At 41.7% G+C, this 24,855-nt stretch overlaps 1 protein-coding gene across 6 annotated transcripts in view; it reads left to right on the forward strand.

Annotated features, from left to right (window-relative positions):
- AKAP13 (A-kinase anchoring protein 13) overlaps window positions 1–24,855 on the forward strand; it is a 371,269-nt gene that overhangs the window by 284,456 nt on the left and 61,958 nt on the right. For 4 of the 6 annotated variants that reach the window (XM_070763468.1, XM_070763469.1, XM_070763473.1 and 1 more), the window contains 5 exons: window positions 1,350–1,412; window positions 3,342–3,525; window positions 4,967–5,078; window positions 20,476–20,509; window positions 21,714–21,846. In XM_070763468.1, the coding sequence (XP_070619569.1) occupies window positions 1,350–1,412; window positions 3,342–3,525; window positions 4,967–5,078; window positions 20,476–20,509; window positions 21,714–21,846 (526 nt within the window). The remainder of the gene's footprint in view (window positions 1–1,349; window positions 1,413–3,341; window positions 3,526–4,966; window positions 5,079–20,475; window positions 20,510–21,713; window positions 21,847–24,855) is intronic. The other 2 variants (XM_070763470.1, XM_070763471.1) reach the window with 1 other exon arrangement.

Below are 24,855 nucleotides of genomic sequence, written 5' to 3' on the forward strand. Positions count from 1 at the left end.
TCGTCCTAACTTGCCGAACCCGAACACCGTTGGGTTCGCCCATCACTACTCATGGACGCTTTCTCATTCATTCTTCCCCAGTTTTCCCTATTGGTGCCCCTTGGCACTTTTAGCAGTCTCCCTGCCTTCATTTCAATCATGTATGTTCTGATCCAGTAGAATATGAGATTTTAGTCTCTGCCAAATGAGCTGCCAGTTCCTGCAAATTTTACCACTAATGATCAATATTTCTATGGGTGGAATCTTTTCTGGGGGGGGGGGATTGTATATTGATGCACGTTCTGGGGTAACCGAGCAGTTCACTTATTAGCTAGGGCTTCCTAACAGACCAGTTTCTAAATAATGAAATACTGTGTTTCCCTGAAAATAAGACCCCGCTGGAAAATAAACCCTATTGTGATTTTTCAGGATGCCTGTAATATAAGCCCTACCCCCAAAATAAGCTCCAGTTAAGATCGTTAGCCAGACGGATGCATTTAGTACCGTATTTTCCCCAAAATAAGATCTAAGTGGAAAACAAGCCCTAGTGCATCTTTTGGAAGAAAAAATAATATAATACCCAGTCTTATTTTGGGGGAAACACAGGTAATTAAAAAAAAGGAACTACAGTGATACCTCGTCTTACAAACGCCTCATCATACAAACTTTTCGAGATGCAAACCCAGGGTTTAAGATTTTTTTGCCTCTTCTTACAAACTATTTTCACCTTACAAACCCACTGCCGCTGATGGGATGCCCCATCTCCGGACTTCCATTGCCAGTGAAGCGCCCGTTTTTGCGCTCCTGGGGTTCTCCTGAGGCTCCTGTCCATGGAAAACACAGAGGTCCGGAGGTGAGATTTCGAGGACTTCGGTGTTTTTGTGATGCTGCGATTTCACTGATGCTCCCTTCACTGGGAAACCCCACCTCCGGACTTCCGTTGCCAGCGAAGCGCTCGTTTTTGCAATGCTCGGATTCCCCTGCAGCATTGCAAAAACACAGAAGTCCGGAGGTGGGGTTTCCCATGGAGGGGAGCCTCATGGGAATCCCAGCAGTGCAAAAACGGGCGCTTCGGCTGGCAAAAGGGGTGAATTTTTGGCTTGCACGCATTAATCACTTTTCCATTGATTCCTATGGGAATCATTGTTTCGTCTTACAAACTTTTCACCTTAAGAACCTCATCCTGGAACCAATTAAGTTTGTAAGACAAGGTATCACTGTATGTAGTAATGTACGTGCACAAAGTTACCGGAGGGGGAGGGGGGAGAGATATAATTCTTTCAAGGGTAGCCAAGCTGGTTAACCTCTGCCCCTCTGAACAACCAAGTAATGGCAGGCCTCTTGCTGTCTCTCACCTTTGTTATTCCCAGTTTGAGCTGGTGTCCCTCAGGTGTCCAGTGCAATGCCATGGATGTTGACTTTAATGGTCGAAGGTAGAGTATGCGATAGCATCCAAGGGAGCTTCTGTATTTGTCATTGCCAGCTTTTTCTGCGATGTCTGTAGCCTTATTGCATCCACGGTGTATTTGTTGGCTTGGGGTGTGTGCTGTTTCTATTCAGTTTCTTTTTCTTTTAAACTTGATGGTTTCCAGAATTTGGCTACCTGGTATTTGGGGTCACCACCTCCTGGCCCTTCCTTATGACATGAACTGAAGAACAGGGACTTGTTTAATGTCACACTAAGCTTTATAAGGTCCCTGGCTGCAACTTAAATTAATTCAATTCAATTCAATTTATTAGACTTGTATGCCGCCTCTCTCCAAGGACCCGGATTAAGAATTAAGAATCTTCTGTATCACCAAGTCGAAGGAGATGGGTGTTAGTTCTTCAGAGCAGGAAAAGGCCTCCTGCCACAATGAGCAGGCTTTGGGCTTTTTGGAATTAACATAGGTCGCAGTGCCAAGACCATAGACTGATTAAAATGCTACAAAATGGGAAGGTCATCTTTGTAAAGAAAAATTTCCCTTGTCACCTGGAAGTCATTTTTGCTCACCCTAGGTCAGTGTTTCCCAACCTTGGCAACTTGAAGATATTTGGACTTCAACTCCCAGAATTCCCCAGCCAGCGTTCGCTGGCTGGGGAATTCTGGGAGTTGAAGTCCAAATATCTTCAAGTTGCCAAGGTTGGGAAACACTGACCTAGGTGACCAAGCGAATAACTGTTACTTTTGCTGCAATCTCTTTGTTAGTGGCATGTCTCCTCTTTTACCAGCATCAGTCTGGCTTTCCAAATTTAGAAAGAAGTATGCTTAATGAAGCATGCACATGTTCTTCTTCTACAAAGTATGCAAACTGAGCAAAACATAAGTCCCACTTAACATTATGTGTAGGAAGCACAGGAGGTGGAATTATGCCCCGAGTAGTTAATGTAAAAATTAATCATAAGTGGCTCTATACAAAGCTGAAAACAATTTTTGCAAGAAAAAAAGGGAAAACTCAGAAGACGGCGTAAATATGCGTAGAGTGGCAACCTATAAGCAACGAAGGTTTTATGGCCAAGCATATTTTGACCACCTTACTATTTTTGTGGCTTCTGTCTAACCAGCAGAACAAAAACATTGCAGCATAGAATTTCCTCTTTACATCCAGCTGTAGCTTTTTCACAACTAGGGCAAGTCAACAACAATAATTTTGTTGCTTAAAGGGAGAGAAAAACTTTAAACTGAAACTGAAAAAGCAGGAAGGAACAGCAAAAAGCATGGCATGGTGAAATCTTATGATTAAACAAGCCCATAAATGCCAGCTTTCATAATGTCCAGCTTTGATAATGTTTCTGACATGCTTTCCTTTAGAAACAATTACTAAAGCAAAATCTCTTTGATTAAATTGAATGAAAAGGCCAAAAAAAAAAGCACTCCTATTTCTCTACTCATCATTAACTGGAATCCATTTTTATCAATTCTTTATTAGAAATAACTTTCCTTAAAAAAATAATTAACACATGCTAAAAGTACTAATAACGCTCCTCTTGATCTTTCCTTTGCATCTTTGTACAAAGGTATTTTTCTCATGAAGAGAAAGATCAAATTTTATACTTGGTACAAAGTAGGGCTCTTTACAAAAAGTCCTTGAGTCTTCACATTTCTAGATAGATAATTGCATTAGCAGAAAGTTGCAAAGGAGCCATTGCAGGTGGATTCTAATTCTAACATCAGTAATGCTGTTAACATGCTAACTAACCAAGGAAACCAGGTAGATCCACTTACAGCAAAATAATATACATTACAGTATTTTGTATTTTTTTCCAAGTAATATACAATATTACTTGGAAATCTCCTGCAAGCTTGCTTAAGCCAACAAGAGATTTGATAGACTGACCTATCAAGAACCAGGAGAAACCCATTGCCTTTCATTTCTTTTCAGTTACAGCTTAGAGGGTCTTTCTGGAGAGGCTGCTGATACTACTAAGCCATCCTCAAGTCTCGATGTCGCATCCATGAACACCAAAGATCTTCGGCAGAGTCCGCTAGCAAATGATGAACGAGGATCCCTGGTCTCGCTCACGGAAGAGGAACAGGAATCAGAGCTGGGAGAAATGAGAGGCCAGGTAAGAAAAAAAAGGTCTAAAAAAATCCTAGCTTGAGTTGCACGGTGCCTACAAAGCCAGGTGTGGGCAACAGCAGTTTGCATCACCTCGATGCCAGAAGGCGCTGTTCTTTTTCATGATTTTGTTACAAGTGATCCTCAATTCTATTTTCATTCTCCACCCTTGCGATCAACTCTAAGAGAGTTGGAGAGAGATCTAATGATGGTAAGGGTCGCCCAGAAAATAATGCACCACATTTTTTTCTTTCAACAATTATTTATTGAACACAGTGAAACTTACACACAAGAAAGAATGATGTTTCTTCTACATTCCCCATTTTTCCATGTAATCTCCATCCCATTCTATGGCCTTCCTCCAACGAGACACAAGGGCATGTATACTCTATCGGTACCACTCCTTGTTCTGGTCACAAAGCCATTTCTGCACTGTGCGAATCACCTCTAATGGCTTCACCCTCTGTGCCCAGCAACTAACCGTACTTCTGTCGACTGCAGATTCTCCATAAACTGCACACAAACGTTTGTGAATGTTCCCAACAGTTTCTTTCTCTGCAGTGAGAAATTCAATGACGACACGCTGCTTGTAATGTACATCACTTACAGACGCCATTTCGAAACAGTCCTGCAGCTACACTATCTGTCTGAAAAGTGCAAAATTTGCTCATGCACTCCTGACAATTCAAATAATGTATATCCAAAGTTTCACATTCATACCATTACTGTAGGCTGAGGAAAAAAAATGTGGTGCATTCCTTTCTCGGATCATCCAGCTGTGGCAGCAACAAATTGTCCTCAGCTGATCTTGAAAATCATGAAGAGGGTCAAGCCTGCTTAGATGGAAGGCCATTGATATTCTAAAGCTGCGAGCTAGATTGAGAAATGTAAAAAAAAAACCAACCAAGTTTATACTTTGTGAAAAGTAGCATGGAGAACACTTGCCTATAAAGTTACCAGGAGTCGAACATGACTAAATGGTTAAAAACAAACAAAAAATAGGACTCTTTATTAGTGTTGGGTGAACCGAACCTCCAAAGTTCGGGTTTGTACCGAACTTTGCGTGGTTTGGTATCCTGAACCCAACTTTTTGCAAAAGTTTGGGTTCGGGTTCGGAAGAGCGCCAGGGAGCGCCACCATCCAGCTGTCACCTTCCGAAACAGCCAGGGAGCTGTCAGCCAGTCAGGAGGCGAAAAAGGAGGTGGGGAATCCCACGAGGAGATTCCAGGGGTGGAGCTTTGACGTCATTGAGACGTCCTTCCTGGCCGGATGAAACTGGGACTCCAGGAAGGACGTCTCAGTGACATCAAAGCTCAGCCCCTGGAATCCCCTTTGCAAAGAAACAACCATGCTCAGAAAGCACCAAGCACCCTCTCAGCTTAAGACCCGAGCTACAGATATTCTCCTCTGTTTGTCTGAATTTGGTGTAACCATCCTGCCTTTCACAGATTTTCCAAAGACCGCAGCCCCGCTCCTTCGGCTTCTCCACAAGTCCCGTTTCTCCTCAGTTAACGAAATCCATGTCCCTGATGACCATCACCCACGAGACATCAGACAGTAGTGAGTATTTGTGGGTTTTAATTTGGTTTTCTTTGTGTGTATCATTCAGTTGTGAGAATATTACGCACACCTCCTGCAGCTTTTCCTATACCAGCCTAGCTTTGTGGCATTTTGAGATAAGTATTTGCCAGACAGAGCAAACATCTGGTTCTCTACTGCAGTGTTTCCCTACCTTGGCCACTTGAAGATATCTGGACTTCAACTCCCATAATTCCCCAGCCAGCAAACGCTGGCTGGGGAATTCTGGGAGTTGAAGTCCAGATATCTTCAAGTGGCCAAGGTTGGGAAACACTGCTCTACTGTATGAAGTTTTGGGTTGCTTTGCCCAATTAATTGCTCCAGTACAAAGGTGCAAGTTCTTTTCTTCCATTAGTCCAACCTGTGCATTTTTTTAAAAAAATGTAGAAAAACCTGGATTAAGCTTGAGACTTAGCATGCTATTCAACTCTCATTCCTTTCCAAAGTGTCTACAAGAAATAAGTGTCGCTTTCGGAGATTTTTGCCGATTTTTTGCTTTTGCACATGCTGAAATCTTGTTCACAAGACTTCGCTTGCTGCACATGCCCAGAAGCCAATCAATAAGATAAATATAGAATATTTTTTGTAAAAGAATGGAATGAGAAATGAGCCGATGAATATATAAAAATGTCAGTATGGTAATAAAAATTTTTTAAAAAACTTTTATGGAAAAAAAAAGGGTTGACAATCATTTTAGTAGTGGGAAAGAAGAGGTAAAGGCTTCCCGTGTCCAGTTGTTTCTGATTCTAGCGGACGGTGCTCATCTCTCTTTCTTAGCTTAGGGATCCAGCATTGTCCAAAAACATTTACCTGGTTATGTGACCAGTATGACTGTAGGTTGAAGCCCATGGAACACTGTTACCTTCCCACCGAAGTGGTATCTATTTATCTACTTGCATTTGCATGCGTTCAAACTAGCTAGGTGGCCAGGAACTGGAGCAAGGAACGGGAGCTCATGCTCTCACACATCGCTCAGGTCTGAATTGTGTTTTAACCACTGAGCCATTGCATCCCCCCCACCCCCCAATATTGGAAAGAATAAAAAGAAACTGAAATCTTGACGTAGCAGAGACAAGTCTTCAGTGAGAGGTGGAAACCATCATCATCATCAACAACAATAATAACAATAACAGCAACCACCACAAGAGCCTTCTCTGTGGTGACCCCTACCCTCTGGAACCAGCTCCCCCCTGAGATTAAGACTGCCCCCACCCTCCTTGCCTTTCGTAAACTCCTTAAAACCCACCTCTGCTGTCAGGCATGGGGGAATTGAGACATCTCCCCCGGGCCTATACAATTCATGTATGGTATGTTTGTGTGTATGTCTGCTTTAATAACAGGGTTTTTTTAATGTTTTTAAATTATTAGATTTGTTTTGAATTGTTTTATTGTTGTTGTGAGCCGCCCCAAGTCTACAGAGAGGGGCGGCACACAAATCAAATCAATCAATCAATCAATCAATCCAACAATGTTTATTTATAATGTCCTTTTAGCAAAGGGCATAACATAACAACAACAACAACAACAACAACAATGTTTATTTATAATACCCTTTTAGCAAAGGGCATAACAATAGGCCATGTGCAATTGATAAAGACAGACAGTGGCACTTCTTAGGTAATATATACACTTAGCAAAAAAGCACAGCTAATAAAACCAATAAATTTATTAAAACATTCTCAATCTCTTCAGTGTCTTCCCCTCTTACTGATTGCCAGACAAGGATGTTTCAGTCTGGCGAATCGAAAAGGAATGCCTTACGGAAACGGTTAAAATTCTCCTCTACCCGAAGCTCTAAGGGAAGTCTGTTCCACAGACATGGGGCCAGGTCTTGAAAGGCCCTGCAATTTTGATGTTGCTGTTCGTGTCTGTGGAACAGTCAACCAACCCTCCCTTGCTGAATATACATCCCTTGGTGGTGTATACCAAGCTAAATGAGCTGCCAAGTAGTTTGGTATGTTTCAGCGCAGGGCCTTAAATACTATCACTAACAGTTTAAATTGGGCCCTGGCTCGAACTGGTGCTTTTTAAGGTGCTAGAGGCCGTCCAAAATAACTAAACAAACTGCACCCCAGTGTGACTCATGTTCCCTCCTCGGACGATATCTCCTTGATCCGTTTACGTCTATCTGGCGCTTTGAGAGAGGTGAAGAACAAGCTATCTCTGCATCTGCCTCATATATATATATATTTAGTGGAAATGACAACGAGACATGTTTTTATAGGATGATTCTGTGCCCCGAGGGAACGTCAGTGGGTTCTGACTTGCAGTTGTGAAAGTTGCGTCTCCGGTGCAGCTTCGTGGTTCATTGCTTCTGACAGTGGTTATGTGGTGTGGCTCAAATGAACCTGGAACAGAGCGATTGTATTCCATGCTTACTCCTGCGGGTTATGGATTTGGGTTCTTCTTTTATTCCAATTGGAAGTCCAGATTTTATATAAGAAGTGGAAGTGTCATTTCCTGACATGTGTCCTGAATTAACTACAGGAGGTCCCCGGGTTACATCTTCCCCGACTTACGATGTATCGTAGTTACAACACGAAACCGGCCCCCTCCTCTTGCCACGTTGCGCTCGCTTGGTTTGCTCTCACCGCCCCAAATTTTGGCAACGGGCTCCGGAATCGCTGGCATTCACCAGTTCTGGTGCTTTCTGAACCACGGGGGTTGGAAGAAGGCGCGACTGAAACACTTTAGCAAGCAGGCAGTTTTTTTAGTCGCCGCGGTGACGTCATGATGTGGCGACCCGGGGGCAACAAGGCCCTTCAAATTTGTATATTCAAAGCTCAAAGCGAGCTTTAGGGTAGCTGGCCATGCTACAGGCTTGGGGGGAATCAGGCGAGACAGCGTTAGAGTGAAATTGAGGAAGATCTCGACTTCCACCGAAATTCGGCTTACGATCCACCGCAGGAACAGATCGACGTCATAAATCGGGGACCCCCTGTATTACCTCCCAACTGTAATGGGCCGCAGCCGATTAATTAGTAAAAACAGTGATGTGTGCGCAGCTGCATGCTCCTGATGTGCCCATGCGCAGGATTTGGCTGCTGCACATTCACAGCAAGCGAAATTTCGTGTGAGGACGATCACATGCATGAGACTTTGGCAATTTGGGGGCTTTTTTTGCTCCTGCGCATGTGCGAAAGCTAAGAAATCAGTGAAAATTGCTGAAATCTCGCATGTGGGAGCCTCCTCACATGAGATTTCGCTTCTGAGAAACTTCAAATCTCACACGTCAGATGCCCCCGCGCGCCCACCACTGCGAGCATACCGGTAGTGCTGGTGGCAGGCAGCCCCTCAGTGATTGTAACGATACCTAGGTGGTCACCCATGGGTTCAGGTGGCTTGTTTATTTATTTTGTCCAATTTAAGCCGTCATCTACCTGTGTAACAACTTTGGCGGCATGCAGCAATAAGAAGAAACTTTTTTTAAAAAAGACTATACATGTCAAAGAGGAAGCATTTCAGACTAACATATAAAAATCCCTACAGGAGGTTCACCATTCACCTGAAGTCGGGGGGGGGGGGCAGATTTTCAGATACTTTACAAATACAGCCAAGTTATAGGCCATATGGCAGTGGTTCTCAACCTTTCTAATGTCGTGATCCCTTAATACAATTCATCATATTGTGGTGACCCCCAGTCATAAGTCTAGCACCAATTCTCAAAACAGAGCTTTAAGCTGATTGGCAGGAAGGTAAGAGGGACGCCCGCCCCCACTATAAATGCCTGATTGGTTGGATTATAAAAATATGTTCACAGGTGCCAGAATGGAAGCTTTAGTTCCTAACACCATGGGAAATTTGTCTTTTCCCATGGTTTTAGACGACCCCTGTGAAACGGTCGTTCGACCCCCAAAGGGGTCCCGACCCCCAGGTTGAGAACCACTGCCATATGGGAAACACTTAGAAAAAAAGTTTTGTAGGAGTCACTACAGTGAAGAGAAGTTTTTTCAAATTCCTCCTTTTTATTTATTGCTTGATCATAGTCCATAAAATAGGAAACAGTCAGACAAACAAACGTGGTGCAGTGGTTAGAGTGAAGCACTGCAGGGTACTGGAGCTAACTGCTAGCTGTAGTTCAGCAGTTCAAATCTCACCACCGGCTCAAGGTTGACTCAGCCATGCATCCTTCCGAGGTGGGTAAAATGAGGATCCAGATTGTTGGGGGCAATATGCTGATTCTGTAAACCGCTTAGAGAGGACTGTAAAAGGACGATGAAGCAGTATATAAGTCTACATGCTATTGTTAAACAAAATGAAACAAGAGCATTGAAGGTCTTCTAACTCCTGCTCAAGCAGGAGACCCTTATAGCATTTCAGACAAGGGGCTTTCCAGTCTCTTCTTAAAAGCCTCCAGTGATGAAGCATCCAGAACTTCTGGAGGCAAGCTGTTCCACTGGTTAATTGTCCTCATTGTTAGGAAATTTCTCCTTAATTCCAGGTTGCTTCTCTCCTTGATTAGTTTCCATTCATTGCTTCTTGTCCTGCCCTCTGGTGCTTTTGGAAATAAGTTGACTCCTTCTTTATGACAAGCCTCTCATATAGTGGAATAGTGCTGTCATGACATCCCTAGTTCTTCTTTTCTTACCTAAATCTTGCGGCCGTTCGTCATATGTTTTAATCTCATAGAAACATAGAAGGTCTTTAATGGTCTTAGTTGTTCTTGCTAACTCAGTCATTTTGTTTGACCCTTCCCAATCTTTGCAACCTCCAATTAAGTGGTTCAGAATCCTCTGTAATGGCCATAATACTACCATCATGTCTTCCCTAGTCCACTTTCTTTTATTTTATGCACATTTTATTTTTGCCATAAAATAAAAACACTCTGCATATATAAGAAAATCATTGTGTGTGTTTTTCCCCGCTCTTGGAGAGAAGTCTCTCTGGTTTGGGAGTTTGCCACTGAGAACGTCTCTTCTAACAAGCAAACCTTTTTGGAAGATCTGGCTTGGCTTCTCAAGGCTCGTGACTCATAAGGATGTTGACTCGTCTTTTTCTTCTCCCTTAGCAATAGTAACCAAAACACTCGTCCGTCCATGAAAATAGACACTTCATCTTCGGTGACCAGAATGTACCAATTTTCTTCCTCCTTCCGAAGGCCCTCATTACGGGCGTATCCGCACACAGGAAGGGCTCGCGGACGCAATAAATGACCAATTGGTGATCTCCAAGTGGCTAAAAAAGTGGAAAGGGAATCTCTCCCTTGGAAAACCAGCTTTTCTTTGAGAAACGGATTATTTTCTCTTAATTATAGGAAAAACCTTTTGCAGATGCTTCCCTCCAAATTTGCACTCCTTTCCAAAGAGATCTGAAATGGTACAGAGCAGTTAAGGGGGACCATTTTTTCCTCGGGTGCCAAAAGAGTGTGCGCACACACTATTGTGCATGCACAAGAGCCCACACTCATAATCCAATGCCTGGCGAGGGCGAAAACATCTTCCCCACCCCTCTAGAGGCCCTCTGGAGGCTGGAAACGACCTGTTTCCCAACTTCTGGTGGGCCCAGTAGGCTCGTGTTTTGCTTCTCCAGGCTCCAAAGACTTCCTTGGAGCAGAGGGAAGGTAAAAACACCATTCCCATTCCTCCAGAGGCTCTCTGGAAGCCAAAAACGCCCTCCCAGAGCCTCTGTGCGAGCCAAAAATCAGCTGGTTGGCACACGCATGTTGGAGCTGAGCTAGGGCAACAGCTCACGCGCCAGCAGATATGCCAGAGGTTCACCATCACTGCATTATGTGATCCAATGTCTCTCATAAAAGACGCAATGTGTAATACAGTGATACATTGTCTTACAAACTTAATTGGTTCCAGGACGAGGTTCATAAGGTGAAAAGTTTGTAAGACGAAGCAATGTTTCCCATAGGAATCAATGGAAAAGCGATTAACGCGTGCAAGCACAAAATTCACCCCTTTTGCCAACCGAAGCACCCATTTTCGCACTGGTGGGATTCCCCTGAGCCTCCCCACCTGCAGCACCCGTGCCATAGGTTCGCCATCACTGGTATAGAGTTTGCGTCCTGAGCAGGGACCAAAAGACCTCCCAGGTCTCTTCCTATTCTGTTATTCTTAAAACCTTAGGAATAATTTTAGGGGAAAAAAATCCAAGTGTTGCAATATAGACAAGTGCCAAAATCAAATAATGATGAAATAGTTGCAAGAACAGAAACATTGGAGGGAATCTCTTGTGTACTGGAGCATGACTAAAAGGTCTGGGTAGAGGTCAATAAATTTTCTGCGACGTTAGAGCAATTTTGCTATAACCATCCAGAAGTCAAAAGGTTGAGAAGGAAGGAAGAAAGAGAGAAAACCCAAGCCAATCTCCAAGAAAACAATCAATATCAACTCTACAGAGGGGAAACCTTCTCAGTAAGCTACATCAAGGCAAGACTTGATTCTTACATCAATATTTTCCAAACTCTGAAATAGTAGGAACTCACTTTTATATGTGTCATCAAGGGTGAGTTGGGCCGCCATATTTATTTTCTTAGCTAAATCGATACGTTCCCAGATGGGAGGCACCATTATTTCTGTGGGATTTTCCCGGCAAATTAGATTATTATTATTATTATTATTATTATTATTATTATTATTATTATTATTATTATTTATTAGATTTTTATGCCGCCCCTCTCCTAAGTCTAGATTTTGCTTAACTGTTATACTTACACTATTTTAACTCCTCTTCAAAGGAATTTAACTTAAAATTCCTAAGGAGTGCATTCCAGATAGCGCCTTGCATTTCAAATGTAATATTAAAGAGGGAGGCAAGGCTATCTAAAGTTGAAAGAGATACATGGTGATATTGCAAAATAGTGATTGTGGATGATGGCTTCATTCATAGAATAACTGTCTAGGTCGGGGCAGGGAAAGTTGGCTCCTCTATGACTGGTGGACTTCAACTCCCAGAATTCCTGAGCTAGCATGATTAGCTCAGGAATTCTGGGAGTTGAAGTCCACATGTCATAGAAGAGCCAACTTTGCCCATCCCTCGTCTAGGTGAATGTAAGCAGTCCCAAAACTATGTTTATCAGAAGGTCAACTTGCTCTCCAGCCTTCTGGCCCTCAGCATTCTTTGTGTGACCTTTGTGTTGGTCTTCTTTGTCTGAAAAGAGAAGCTCACTGTCAAACAAATCCCTGGACAGAGACATTCACCAGGTTTATTTTTCTAAGAACATCTAAGAGATCAATGTGAGCTTCAAAAGGCAAATCTTGCAAGCAAAGACCCCATTAAGGCCAATCATGCTCCCTTATAACAGTATAACAAAATTGGAAGAGACCTTGGAGGTCTTCTAGTTCAAATCCCTGCTCAGGCAGGAGTCCCTACACCCCTGGTTCCCACCCCTGGTTGCATTTGATTCTTAATGGGGGCAACTGGAACCTTGTTTAAACCAGGTTAATGGCCTTTATAGGCTTCCTCCACACATGAGTTCACTTTTTGAATAGTAAGACTTATATGTCACCCGGGGGGTTGGGGGGAGATGAAGATTTTAGAGATGCTTAGGTGGGGCATGGCCAAAAAAAGGTTGGGAACCACTGCCCTGTACCATTTCAGACAAATGGTTGTCCAATCTCTTCTTAAAAACCACGAGTGTTGGAGCACTCACAACTTCTAGAGACAAATCATTCCAATGATTATTTCCTCCTTAGTTCTAGGTTAAATTTGACTTGGTTAGTTTTCATCCATTGCTTCTTGTCCTGCTTTCAAGCACTTTGGAGAACAGGTTGACCTCTTCTTCTTTGTAGCAGGTCCTCAAATACTGGAACACTGCTATCGTGGCCACTCTCGTCCTTCTTTTCATTACACTAGACCAGAGGTAGGCAAAGTTGGCTCTTCTCTGACATGTAGACTTCAACTCCTAGGATTCCTGAACCAGCATGATTGGCTGAGGAGTTCTGGGAGTTGAAGTCCACATGTCATAGAAGAGCCAACTTTGCCTACCCCTGCACTAGACATACACAAATCCTGCAACTGTTCTTCATGGAATTGTATTATCTTCCTAGACCCAAACCCTTTTGGTCCATAAATGTTGTTCAGTCACCATGACAATTCATGATGTCTCTTGAACAGATCTTCTTAGTGTCATAGCCAGCCTTGCTATTTACTGGAAGTTTTACAGCACCACAAAGAATACACAATATTTAGCCAGCTAGAAACTGCCTCTACTTTACCCCTTATCTTCACCCCCAAAGCTGTTGGGAATACAACATTAATGGAATAGTGTTCTTGGAAATACAGATTTAACAAATCTATTTTGCTATTTATTTTTAAAGAACAAATGATGATACTATTGTCATTGAGTGAGGAAAACCTTTTCAGATCCTAGCTTCTCCATTCCTTCCAGTTGTGATGCATGGAAGACAAGCCTGTTGCCTATATTCACATTAACTGTGTAAAAAGCAAACAAGCAGAACAAAATCACAGTGTCGTCTTGGCTACTAGATCCCTGGAAATGATGGCGTTTCTGTGTTGCAGCTGCTCAAACTAACCCCAACTTAAATTTCAGATTTAAGGCAAATACTTTTTTCTACGTGGACGTTTGCTTTATTAATTATCTTGTCGATGCAAATAAGAAAGCGGGAGGGAAAAGAAGACAGGTGACTTCATCAAGGTGAAATATGGCACACTTGATTTTTCTGGAGTGTGTAATGATTTTAAACAGCTTGACACCCCAGCTTTTCACACCTGAATTGTGTTTCTAAGATATGCAACAGAAGAAAAAAGTTGGAAGACACCTCTGAGAGGTCACAGGGAGTTCACCACTTCAAGAATTGTTAGAACTTGATAATGTGCTGGCTGGGTTTATAGATTACCCCATTCCAGATAATGCTAGCAACTTTCAAAATTGATGAAATAATCCAAAAATGCAAAACAATTCTAGGAATAAAAAATTCGGGTCAATTCGGGGAATATCTCCCTCCCACTCGAAAATTCCTCAACTGTACTCTTGAAGTCCAACTGTAGATCTTTGTGGAAATCCACTTTTAAAAGAATGCCTGAAAAAGGACAAGGTAGGAATCAAGGAGACCCTGGAGCCAAAGTTGAGCCAAAGATGTCCCACAGATCAGGATCTTTGGGCTTAATCTCTCCCTCCTACTGGCTGGAACTTGCTGTAGGGAAAGGAGGACAACCAGTGGCAGCCAATTATGTTTTTACCAATTGCTCAGAAATTTATTGTGGTCAAGCGGAATCAAAATCCACCAAGAAAGTAAGGAAGACCCATTTCTGATTCTGACTCCAGGTTGGCCAAAAGATGTCAGTAAGGCCAATCAGAACTGTCATAATCTTCAGTCTAACTGAATAGGACCCAAATAGTCCACTTTCTCCAGGATCCACTCCAACTGAAAACTGACCATCTTCTCAGCTTTACATAAAGGGGGTGTCAGGGTTTGAAGTAATAATCCCATTTAAACCCACCCTCAAGGAATAGCTTCATTGGAAACATCATATTGGCATAGATCTAGTGAAAACCAACTCTGAAGATTCCCGCGATTTTCCCACAACACCAAACAATCAGTCACATGGTCCAATCAAGACACTGTCTGGTTGCCTGGTGACCTGACTCCTCCTTCCTCTGGCCAGGTGTTAGAATGTCCTTGGTTCCCAAGAGAACATATTTTATTTTGGCTCTACAACTCCAGCTATCTCTAACCCACCTTCCTTATCTCTCAGCTCCAGTGTGACAATGTCTTTTTTTTTTACTAGTACAGTGGTACCTCGACATACGAGTTTAATTCGTTCCAGACCCGAGCTCGAAAGTCGATCAACTTGCATCTCGAACAAATGCCTTTAGACTTTGTTTTTCGCGCCGAGATAACCGGAAGCAAGGAGATTATTGTGCCACCTAGTGGAAGCTCGGCTCGTATCCTGAATTTGAGCTCAGGTGTCGAACAGAAATTTCACTCGCGTCGCGGCTCGTAACTTGGAATACTCGCATGTGGAGCAGTTCATATCTAGAGGTACTGCTGTACTAGATTACCAAAAAGATACACGTCTCAAACTTATGGTGTAGTGATGGAAGCCTTGTAGGGAAACTGGAAAATTAAATGGAGTTGGCCTTCGATTTACTACCACAACGGAGTCCAAAATCGATGTTGCTAAGTAAAAACAATTGTTAAGCGAGTTTTGCCCTGTTTTTCTTGCCACATTGGTTAAGTGAACCGCTACCATTGTCGAGTTAGCAACACGGTTGCTAAGTGAATTTGGCTTCCCTGTTGACTTTGCTTGTCAGAAGGTTGTAAAAGAGGATCACGGGATACACACACACATACACACTGGGACACTGCAATGGTCATAAAGATGAACCCGTTGTCAAGCGCCCAAATGTAAATCTCCATGATTGTGGGAATGCAGCAATGGTGGCCAGAAGACCTTCATGGCATCGGACCAGAATATCTCCGGGACTGCCTTCTGCTGCACAAATTCCAGCGACCGATTAGGTCCCACAGAGTTGGCCTTCTCTGGGTCCTGTCGACTAAACAATGTCGTTTGGTGGGTCCCAGGGGAAGAGCCTTATCTGTGGCGGCCCCGACCCTCTGGAACCAGCTCCCCCCTGAGATTAGATCTGCCCCCACCCTCCTTGCCTTTCATAAACTCCTTAAAACCCACCTCTGCCGTCAGGCATGGGGGAATTGAGACATTTCCCCCGGGCCTATACAATTCATGTATGGTATGTTTGTGTGTATGTCTGCTTTAATAATGGGTTTTTTAAAATGTTTTTAAATTATTAGATTTGTCTTGAATTGTTCTATTGTTGTTGTGAGCCGCCCCGAGTCTACAGAGAGGGGCGGCATACAAATCTAATAAATAAGTAAGTAAGTAAGTAAGTAAGTAAGTAAGTAAGTAAGTAAGTAAGTAAGTAAGTAAGTAAGTAAGTAAGTAAGTAAGTAAGTCACCTTTTTTCAGTGCCCTTGTAATTTTGAACAGTCCCTATCAGGGGTTCTCAACCTTTCTAATGCCGTGACCCCTTCATACAGTTCCTCATGTTGTGGTGACCCCCGACCATAAGTCTAGCGCCAATCCTCCCAACAGAGCTTTAAGCTGATTGGCAGGAAGGTCAGAGGGACGCCCCCACTGTATACGCCTGATTGGTCAGATTGTAAAAATATGTCCCCTGTGAAACGGTCGTTCAATCCCCCCAAAGGGCTTCCCGACCCCCCAGGTTGAGAACCACTGTGTAATTAATTCAAGGACTACATTTAGCAATTTTTTTTTTGCATACAATGAAAACTCCCTTTTCTTCCCCACCCTTTAAAAACACACACACACAAACACACACACACACACAAATATATACCTTCCTGCTTTTGCTGCTGCAGCCATTTGCTTTGTAAATACGCCTTTTTGCTTTCTTCTTTGCCCCACTATGATGGTTCTTCCTTTTTCTTTGTAATTATCTGTCGTCAGTGTCGAAACGGCCTGCTTTAACCTCTGCCATTCACCCACTTTTCAGCCCAGGGACGGATTCAGCCATCTAGACGGGTTTTCTTCTCCTTCAGCATCTCTCCTCTCATTCCTAAGTCTAAAACTGTCTTTTCTGTTGACTCTTCTTCCAGCGATGAGGAGGAGAAGTCGGAGAGTAAGTATTCTTCTCCGGGCCAATTGATGCTGCCCTTTGCTTAGTGCTCCATGGGGAGAAGCTCAGAATCTTGCACTGACTTCGTTGAACGCAAATGCTAGCGTAGTGGCTCAGTCTTGGCTGAATAGCTTGTCTTTCTTCACTTGTCCACATCACTTGTCTTCGCTGCTGCTTGCAAATTTTAGCCAACAGCTTGCTTTCCTGTTGATGAATTTGGCCTACAAAGGTTTTCTAATGTTCCTTTTTCTTCTTAGGGGTCGTGATTTCTGACAGTCTCCAAATGGGTGAATAGTGCAGTCAGGTGGTAGGGAAAGCTAGTAGAATGCTTGGCTGCAGTGAAACACGGTAGATAAATGGTCAAAGCAATGGAAACTGCAGTTTGATGTTTCCAAATGTAAAATAATGCACTTGGGGAAAAGGAATCCTCAATCTGAGTATTACATTGGCAGTTCTGTGTTAGCAAAAACTTCAGAAGAGAAGGATTTAGGGGTAGTGATTTCTGACAGTCTCAAAATGGGTGAGCAGTGTGGTCAGACAGTAGGAAAAGCAAGTAGGATGCTTGGCTGCATAGCTAGAGGTATAACAAGCAGGAAGAGGGAGACTGTGATCCCGCTGTGTAGAGCGCTGGTCAGACCACATTTGGAATACTGTGTTCAGTTCTGGATCAAATTGAATGGGTGTAAGGATGGGGTACAAAAATGGTGGAAGGTCTTAAGCATAAAGCTTATCAGGAAAGACTTAATGAACTCAATCTGTATAGTCTGGAGGACAGAAGGGAAAGGGGGGACACACATGATCGAAACATTTAAATGTGTTAAAGGGTTAAATAAGGTTCAGAAGGGAAGTGTTTTTAATAGGATAGTGAACACAAGAACAAGGGGGCACAGTCCGAGGTTAGTTGGGGGAAAGATTAGAAGTTATGTGAGAAAATATTATTTTACTGAAAGAGTAATAGATGCTTGGAACAAACTTCCAGCAGACGTGCTTGGTAAATCCACAGTAACTGAATTTAAACATGCCTGGGATAAACATATATCCATCCTAAGATAAAATACAGGAAATAGTATAAAGGCAGACTAGATGGACCATGAGGTCTTTTTCTGCCATCAATCTTCTATGTTTCTATGTTTCATTTGGCTCCCGAATCATTAGGAATGTTAGATGGGATGTAGAACTCATGTCTAGGAACTGATGTTAGGGTCACAATTTGCCGTATTGTTTGTTTGTTTGTTTGTTTTTATTTATTTGAATGTCGGAAACTCCCACTTGGCCTCCACGCTGGTGTGATTTTTCGTGCTTGCTTGCGTTCAAAAAATATTAAATTTTGCTACCGACTAACTTAGCCTTAGATTATTTCACATGAACCAGGTGTTCAGAAGTTTTAAAAAGACAGCATTTGTATGCAATGTGTAAATTCAGAAATATTAGACAGGACTGTAACTTATCCTTGAAAAAAATAATAAGGAATTTGTTATGGTTGTTGGATAGTATTTTTTCTTAGGAAATAACTGTGAAAGGGAAATTTTAATCATCTCATTATTGGAGGTGGTTTAATCCTGAAATAATTAGGACAAATCCATGGGACACAAATTAGTTGTTTTCCAGAGAGAGATTTCCCTAAAGCAATCCTTTTAAAACACCATTTAAAAATTGTCTTCCTCTAATGGCAGCAAGATAAAATCCTGTATCCTTCTTGTTATCCTTGCCTTTTGACGCCAGATCTTGAGGAAACAGTTAAGACAGTTTTTAAAAAAACAACCCTACTGTAAATGTAAACCAAGAAATGCATGATCATTTATGGTCAAGGAATAGACAAGGTTGCCTTGAGGCGTGTGGGTTGATTTGAAGTAGTAAAGGATTTGCCATTGGACAAACTGAAAATTGTTCCAATATAGTATGATTTGAAGGACTGAAATTTCAACTTGCATGGCACACCGTGAACCTACCTACAGTAACCCAAACCTTTTAAGCAAATAAAATAACTATAAATTAATTTAAAAGGGAGATATGTAGTACTTTGAATTATGTCTCCGTGTGCATCACCATGTAAATATGTTACTTGAACATCTGCTGTAGGAAACGTCTGTTCGGATTCAGACAGCTTAAAAAGTGCACATGAATCCTTTAGGGTGAATTTCTTACCAGAAAGTAACCAAGGCAACTTCTTACAGCAGGGGTCTCCCGCTTTGACAACTACACTGCTCAAAAAAATAAAGGGAACACTTAAACAACACAATATAACTCCAAGTAAATCAAACTTCTGTGAAATCGAACTGTCCACTTAGGAAGCAACACTGATTGACAATCAATTTCACATGCTGTTGTGCACATTCAACTTTGTACAGAACAAAGTATTCAGTGAGAATATTTCATTCATTCAGATCGAGGATGTGTTATTTGAGTGTTCCCTTTTTTTTTTTTTTTGAGCAGTATATAAGATTTGTGGACTTCAAATCCTAGAATTCCTCAGCCAGCAAAGCTTGCTCTAGGAATTGAAGTCCACAAGTCCCCTGCCTTAGAGCATGTTTCTTTTGTCCTTTGCAAAAGTCTTAGTATGACTTCCAACTTTTCTGCCTGGTTATTGTTCTGTCGGGCTCTCTGGTAGACTCCTCCCGAAAATTCACAGGTACAAATTTCAGACACACACACGTTTGAAAATTCAAAACAATGTTCTTTATAACGAAAATTCAAATAAACTAAGCACTTTTTTTGTATAGCAAAGAGCACTCGTCTCCAAACAAACTGGTAATTTGTACAAGTCCCTTATCAGTTCTGAGATACTTAGCTTGCAGCTGTGAGGCAATTCACAGTCCTTCTTCTTTCTCTAAGTGAAACACACTTTGCTCTGTTTTAGTTTCAAAGCGGGGAAAAAGCAACACAGCAAGGTCGAAGTCAGCAAGACAGGCAGGAAACACAACGATCAGATAATCCTCCACAATGGCCAAACCCACAGGCTGCTCTTTATAGCAGCCTCACTAATGACCACAGCCCCACCCAACCACAGGTGGCCTCATTTTCTTTTATAATAATCTCTCAGTTGTTGCTTCCTATGCATCGCTCTCCACATGCGTGGCTGTATCATTAACTCTTGTTCCGAATCCAAGGAGGAGCTAAATAATTGATCTCCTTCTGAGATGTCTGCCACAGTCTCCTCCTCCCTGTCACTCATGTCTTCTTGGTCAGAGGAGCCTTCATCAGCAGATTCCACAGGCCTGCAGCATGTGGATGTCTCCCCCACATCCACAGTCCTTGGGGCAGGAGCTGGGCCAGAGCTAACCAGAACCGTTATAAAACTGTCAAGAGAATCCTCCACACTCAAGTCTTAATCATTGTTGGCTTCAGCTTGTTGACTCTCCCCAGCTCTTGCCATAAATTATCACCCATTTGACAGGTTTCTCAAATCTAATTTTGCAGGGAAATGTGAAAGAAACCGTTTAGATTTTGAACCAGGTTTGTACTTGTTCTTTTCATCGATTGCCTGAAATAACCAGAGACATCAACTTGGAGAGACTGAAGTATTGCATTTAGATGTGGTCCCATCAGTTTGTTCTTAAAATAACTATCTTCATAAAAAGAGAGGAGGAAATTAATATAACCACTCATTTATAATCTTAATAAATAGATATCATAGTCAACTGTTATCCTGCTAATATGTGTTGGATGAATTCAGAATCTGGCATGGTGACGTTTTCTCCACCCTGTTATGCTGGAACATATGTTTTAATAAAAGTACATACATGTATTACTATATATGTTTTTATTTTGGAGGATTTTTAACACGAATTCTTTCTCCATGTATTTTCATAGGCATCCGAACCATCAACAACTCCTTGACTCAAAGGTGAACTTTTTTATTAATCTCTTAAGCATACTCTCAATATAGTTCATACCTTTCTTGAATTCAACAGGAATTTAAACAATGAAACCATTGGTGGTGATGGTGGTTTCTGAATTGTCATCAAAGAGCTTGTCAAATTTACAGGTTTCGGGTTGATAAAGGCATAAAAATCTCTTTATTGAAGAAAAGGAAGTATTGCTGTGCAATCAACATTGGAACTGATCACAAAAGGAATTGATTGATGTTTGATCGATCCATTGATCAAAGGTCACTTTCAGTCTTTAAGAGGCATGTGAGAGACCATATTCTGAAAGTTGGGTAAAATGGCTTTGAGATGACTTAATTGTACTTAAGAACGTTTCTTCTGCAGGAAATAATTCCTTCCTATAATGCATTCAAATTTTCAATTTATTTAGCAATATATTATCAGTCTGTTAAAAATGAAATGTAAATAGAATTGAAGTCACTCAGGAAGGATAAGTGGGTGAGAGAGGAAGTAGGTTTTGAGAAGGTAGAGGTGGGGTGGTGAGAGGAAGGAAGGTAGAGGGAGAGAGAGTGGGGAGGGGAGTGATAAAGAGATACATGAATACAAGCTGAGAATGTATTAACAAGATAGAGGTGTTGATATGAACATTAAAAAAAATGTATTTATATACGTCTTTGTAAGGTGTATACATTGACATTTGTATGAATTCAAAGCGGAAGGGGGAAATGTTTTCAAAACATTTTTTAACTCAATAGTGGATTTCTTGAGAATATGGGGACTTGGGGATAGGTGGGAAACATTTGGCTTGCAGCAAAATTTGCTCCTTTCTCCTTAAAATTGTTTAAAAAAAATATATATATATAATCTTTATTGAAAATAAATGGGCAAGGGGTACATACATTTAAAGGACTGTACAGGTACCAATACAAATGTATATGAGCTTTGAATATATAGTTGTACATCGGGTTACACATTTATATATATATATATAAAAGAGAGGGAAAGAAAGGAGAATGGAGAAGGAAAGGAAGAAAGAAACCACAAAGAAAAGAAAGAAGAAAGAAAGAGAAATAAATTCATATCTATAAATTTATCAAAATTTGTTTCTGTATCTTTTTAACTGTGCTCTCGACAGGTTGAAAGGAAAGTGCTGTGTCTCCAACTTGAAATGGATGAGTTCTCGTGCCTTGCTTGAAATATTTTGTCTTTCTTGGTTTTTAGCATCAGCGAGGAGAGTGGCAGTTTCCAACCCCCCAGCCCCTCCAGGAAAGATTTGGAAGGCAAAAGTGGGACAAAAGTCAGTCGTACGTTCAGCTACCTCAGGAATAAAATGTCCAGCAGTAAGAAAAGCAAAGTAAGTACATCCAGGAGTTGTGCTTTTAAGAATGATGCTTTTGAGGATCAGGGATTACATTTGTCTTGGTGGTTCTCAAACCCTTCCTGGTTTAAACCCAATTCATAAGGAGATGACCATCCAAGGGTGGAAGAGCTTCTTATGTAAAAATAACCAGGAACATTTTCCTTCTAACCACAGCCATGACTTTATGCTAATGACAACTTGACTGACAAATAAGTAACATGGCAAAGATTTGGGCTACCATAGCTCCTCTCTTTTTCTTTATTGTTTTGTGTTTTTTCAGATAATTTTAAAGGGAATTTGATTATTCTTTCAAACCTATTAATTAACTATAGTCCTCCCTAGGCTACCCCTCAAAAATATCCAGATTGGCTACAACATACACGCGTACAAATAATTTTTAAGAATCGGATAAAGGGATATAAAAACGTTACCTACTTGTAACCTTGTCCGGTGAAAGCAACGTATCTGTGCTTTGCTAATAAAGAAGCCAAGCTGGTTTAAATAGAAGGAATATTGTCTGATACTAGACATACATAACATGGAAACCCAGACGAATCACTTGTTCTAGAGTCTGATCTTCATTTCCTCAAAATTATATCAAATTGTTATATTGGGTGCAGAGGTGAAATGCTCTCGGTTCGTTCATGCCTGTCAGTTATCGGAGATCCAGTTGCGAAAGAGGCGTGAGGCTCCGCCCACTTGCCCAAATGCCGCTATTTGGGTTCTTTTACCCACTACTCATGCACAGAACGCTTTGCGCATACACAGAGGGTAAAAGAACCCAAATGGTGGCATCTGTGGGAGTGGGCGGAGCCTTGCACTTTCTTCGCGACTGGCTCTCCGATGACCGACAGCTATGAGCGAACAAGGAGCATTTTGCCCCTGATCAGGTATTAGCTAGAGAAAGAAAAACACCTAGAAAATCTCAACCAAGTTCATAAAAGATAAATAAATCCATTATGTTTCCTGGTCCTTAGCCAGGGAAAACTTTCTAGGCCATTAACATTTTGAAATTCTCCCAGAATGAGATTTAAAGCCCACCGTGAGGTTGGTGATTGTCATCTTCTAACACTAATATTGTGATGTCCTAGAGCAACAGACACAACATACACAGCCTGTCTTTTTTTTAATATCAAGTTCAGAACATGCTGTAAGATCAAATGCAAACATGGATTATACTGCTGCTCCTAAAGCAATAGATCTGTTTATGTGAGTCTTGGTTTATATAAACATGATTTGTTAAGCAAACCGCTGTTGGCTGTGTTAACGTACTACTCTAAAAACAAACAAACAAACAGTATTACGATTTAGCCTCTTATCTGAACCCAATCTTATTGGTGCAGTCTATTATTGTTTATCTTGACTAGCAGTAATATATAAACAGAGCTTCAACTCTGGACCTGTCCTGCTTTGATCCCAATTTTTATTGAGATTGTATCAGAATGGACAAATTTAGGGGAATGGTTTTGCTTTTATTTTTATTTCTTTAAAAACCAGAACCTGATATCTATCAGGGGGGAAAAAACCCTATGCTATCCCAAAAGTTCAGCATGTAAATATCTTCTCGCTGGAGAGAGTCCACCATCCTTCTGCATTAAACACTGCTGGTGCTTACTGCAACTTTCTTGGATCTAATCAGTGTTTCTCAAATTGTGGGGTGGACCCCCTTGTGGGGGGCGCAGAGTGATGCCAGGGAGCGCATGACCCCAGGGGTGGTTTTTTTGCCGCAGGGAGCAGTGGGGGGTTGCCCTGAACAATAGCACACAGCACAGAGTAGGAGATATGAGGTGCATATAGCAAACCTTAAGAGACACAATGGAAAAATATTTAACAGGGATGAAAAGAAAGGAGGAGAGAGCCAGAAATAATGAGACAAACATAAGTCTCCCAAAAGCTAAGATGAGGAAATATGACGAAGCGTATGTAATGCTTGGCTTCATTGTAACTATGATGGGAGATGAGGAAAGACCGGCATGTTTACTGTGCCTAAAAATGTTGGCAGTGGACAGCATGAAGCCAAATAAATTAAGGCGTCAGTTAAACACATTTCGCCCCAATCACGCTGATAAGCCATTTGAGGTTTTTCAGCAAAAACGTCATGAATATTGCAAACAATCATCCCTGCAGAGAGTTGGAGGGGCGCAAAATGTTTACTTCTTTCTGGGGGATTGGGGGTGGGCTTAACAGAAAATAATTGAGAAACACTGGCTTTAAGTGGTCATTTGGGGGTTTGGAGGGAGGCTGTTGGCATTTGGATTCCATCATCCTTTATATCATGATTTTGAGTCAATTTGCAACATAGAGACATAGAAGACTGACGGCAGAAAAAGACCTCATGGTCCATCTAGTCTGCCCTTATATTATTTCCTGTATTTTATCTTACAATGGATATATGTTTATCCCAGGCATGTTTAAATTCAGTTACTGTGGATTTACCAACCACGTCTGCTGGAAGTTTGTTCCAAGGATCTACTCTTTCAGTAAAATAATATTTTCTCACGTTGCTTTTGATCTTTCCCCCAACTAACTTCAGATTGTGTCCCCTTGTTCTTGTGTTCACTTTCCTATTAAAAACACTTCCCTCTTGAACCTTATTTAACCCTTTAACATATTTAAATGTTTCGATCATGTCCCCCCTTTTCCTTCTGTCCTCCAGACTATACAGATGGAGTTCATTAAGTCTTTCCTGATACGTTTTATGCTTAAGACCTCCCACCATTCTTGTAGCCCGTCTTTGGACCCGTTCAATTTTGTCAATATCTTTTTGTAGGTGAGGTCTCCAGAACTGAACACAGTATTCCAAATGTGGTCTCACCAGCGCTCTATATAAGGGGATCACAATCTCCCTCTTCCCTCATGTTATACCTCTAGCTATACAGCCAAGCATCCTACTTGCTTTTCCTACCGCCCGACCACACTGCTCACCCATTTGCATAATAGGGTCATTCGATCCCAAGGTGGCTGGACTAAGGATTGTGTAAATTGCACACACCAAATCAGGGC

Source organism: Erythrolamprus reginae, chromosome 10 (genome assembly GCF_031021105.1).
Source record: "Erythrolamprus reginae isolate rEryReg1 chromosome 10, rEryReg1.hap1, whole genome shotgun sequence".
NCBI lineage: Eukaryota > Metazoa > Chordata > Lepidosauria > Squamata > Dipsadidae > Erythrolamprus > Erythrolamprus reginae.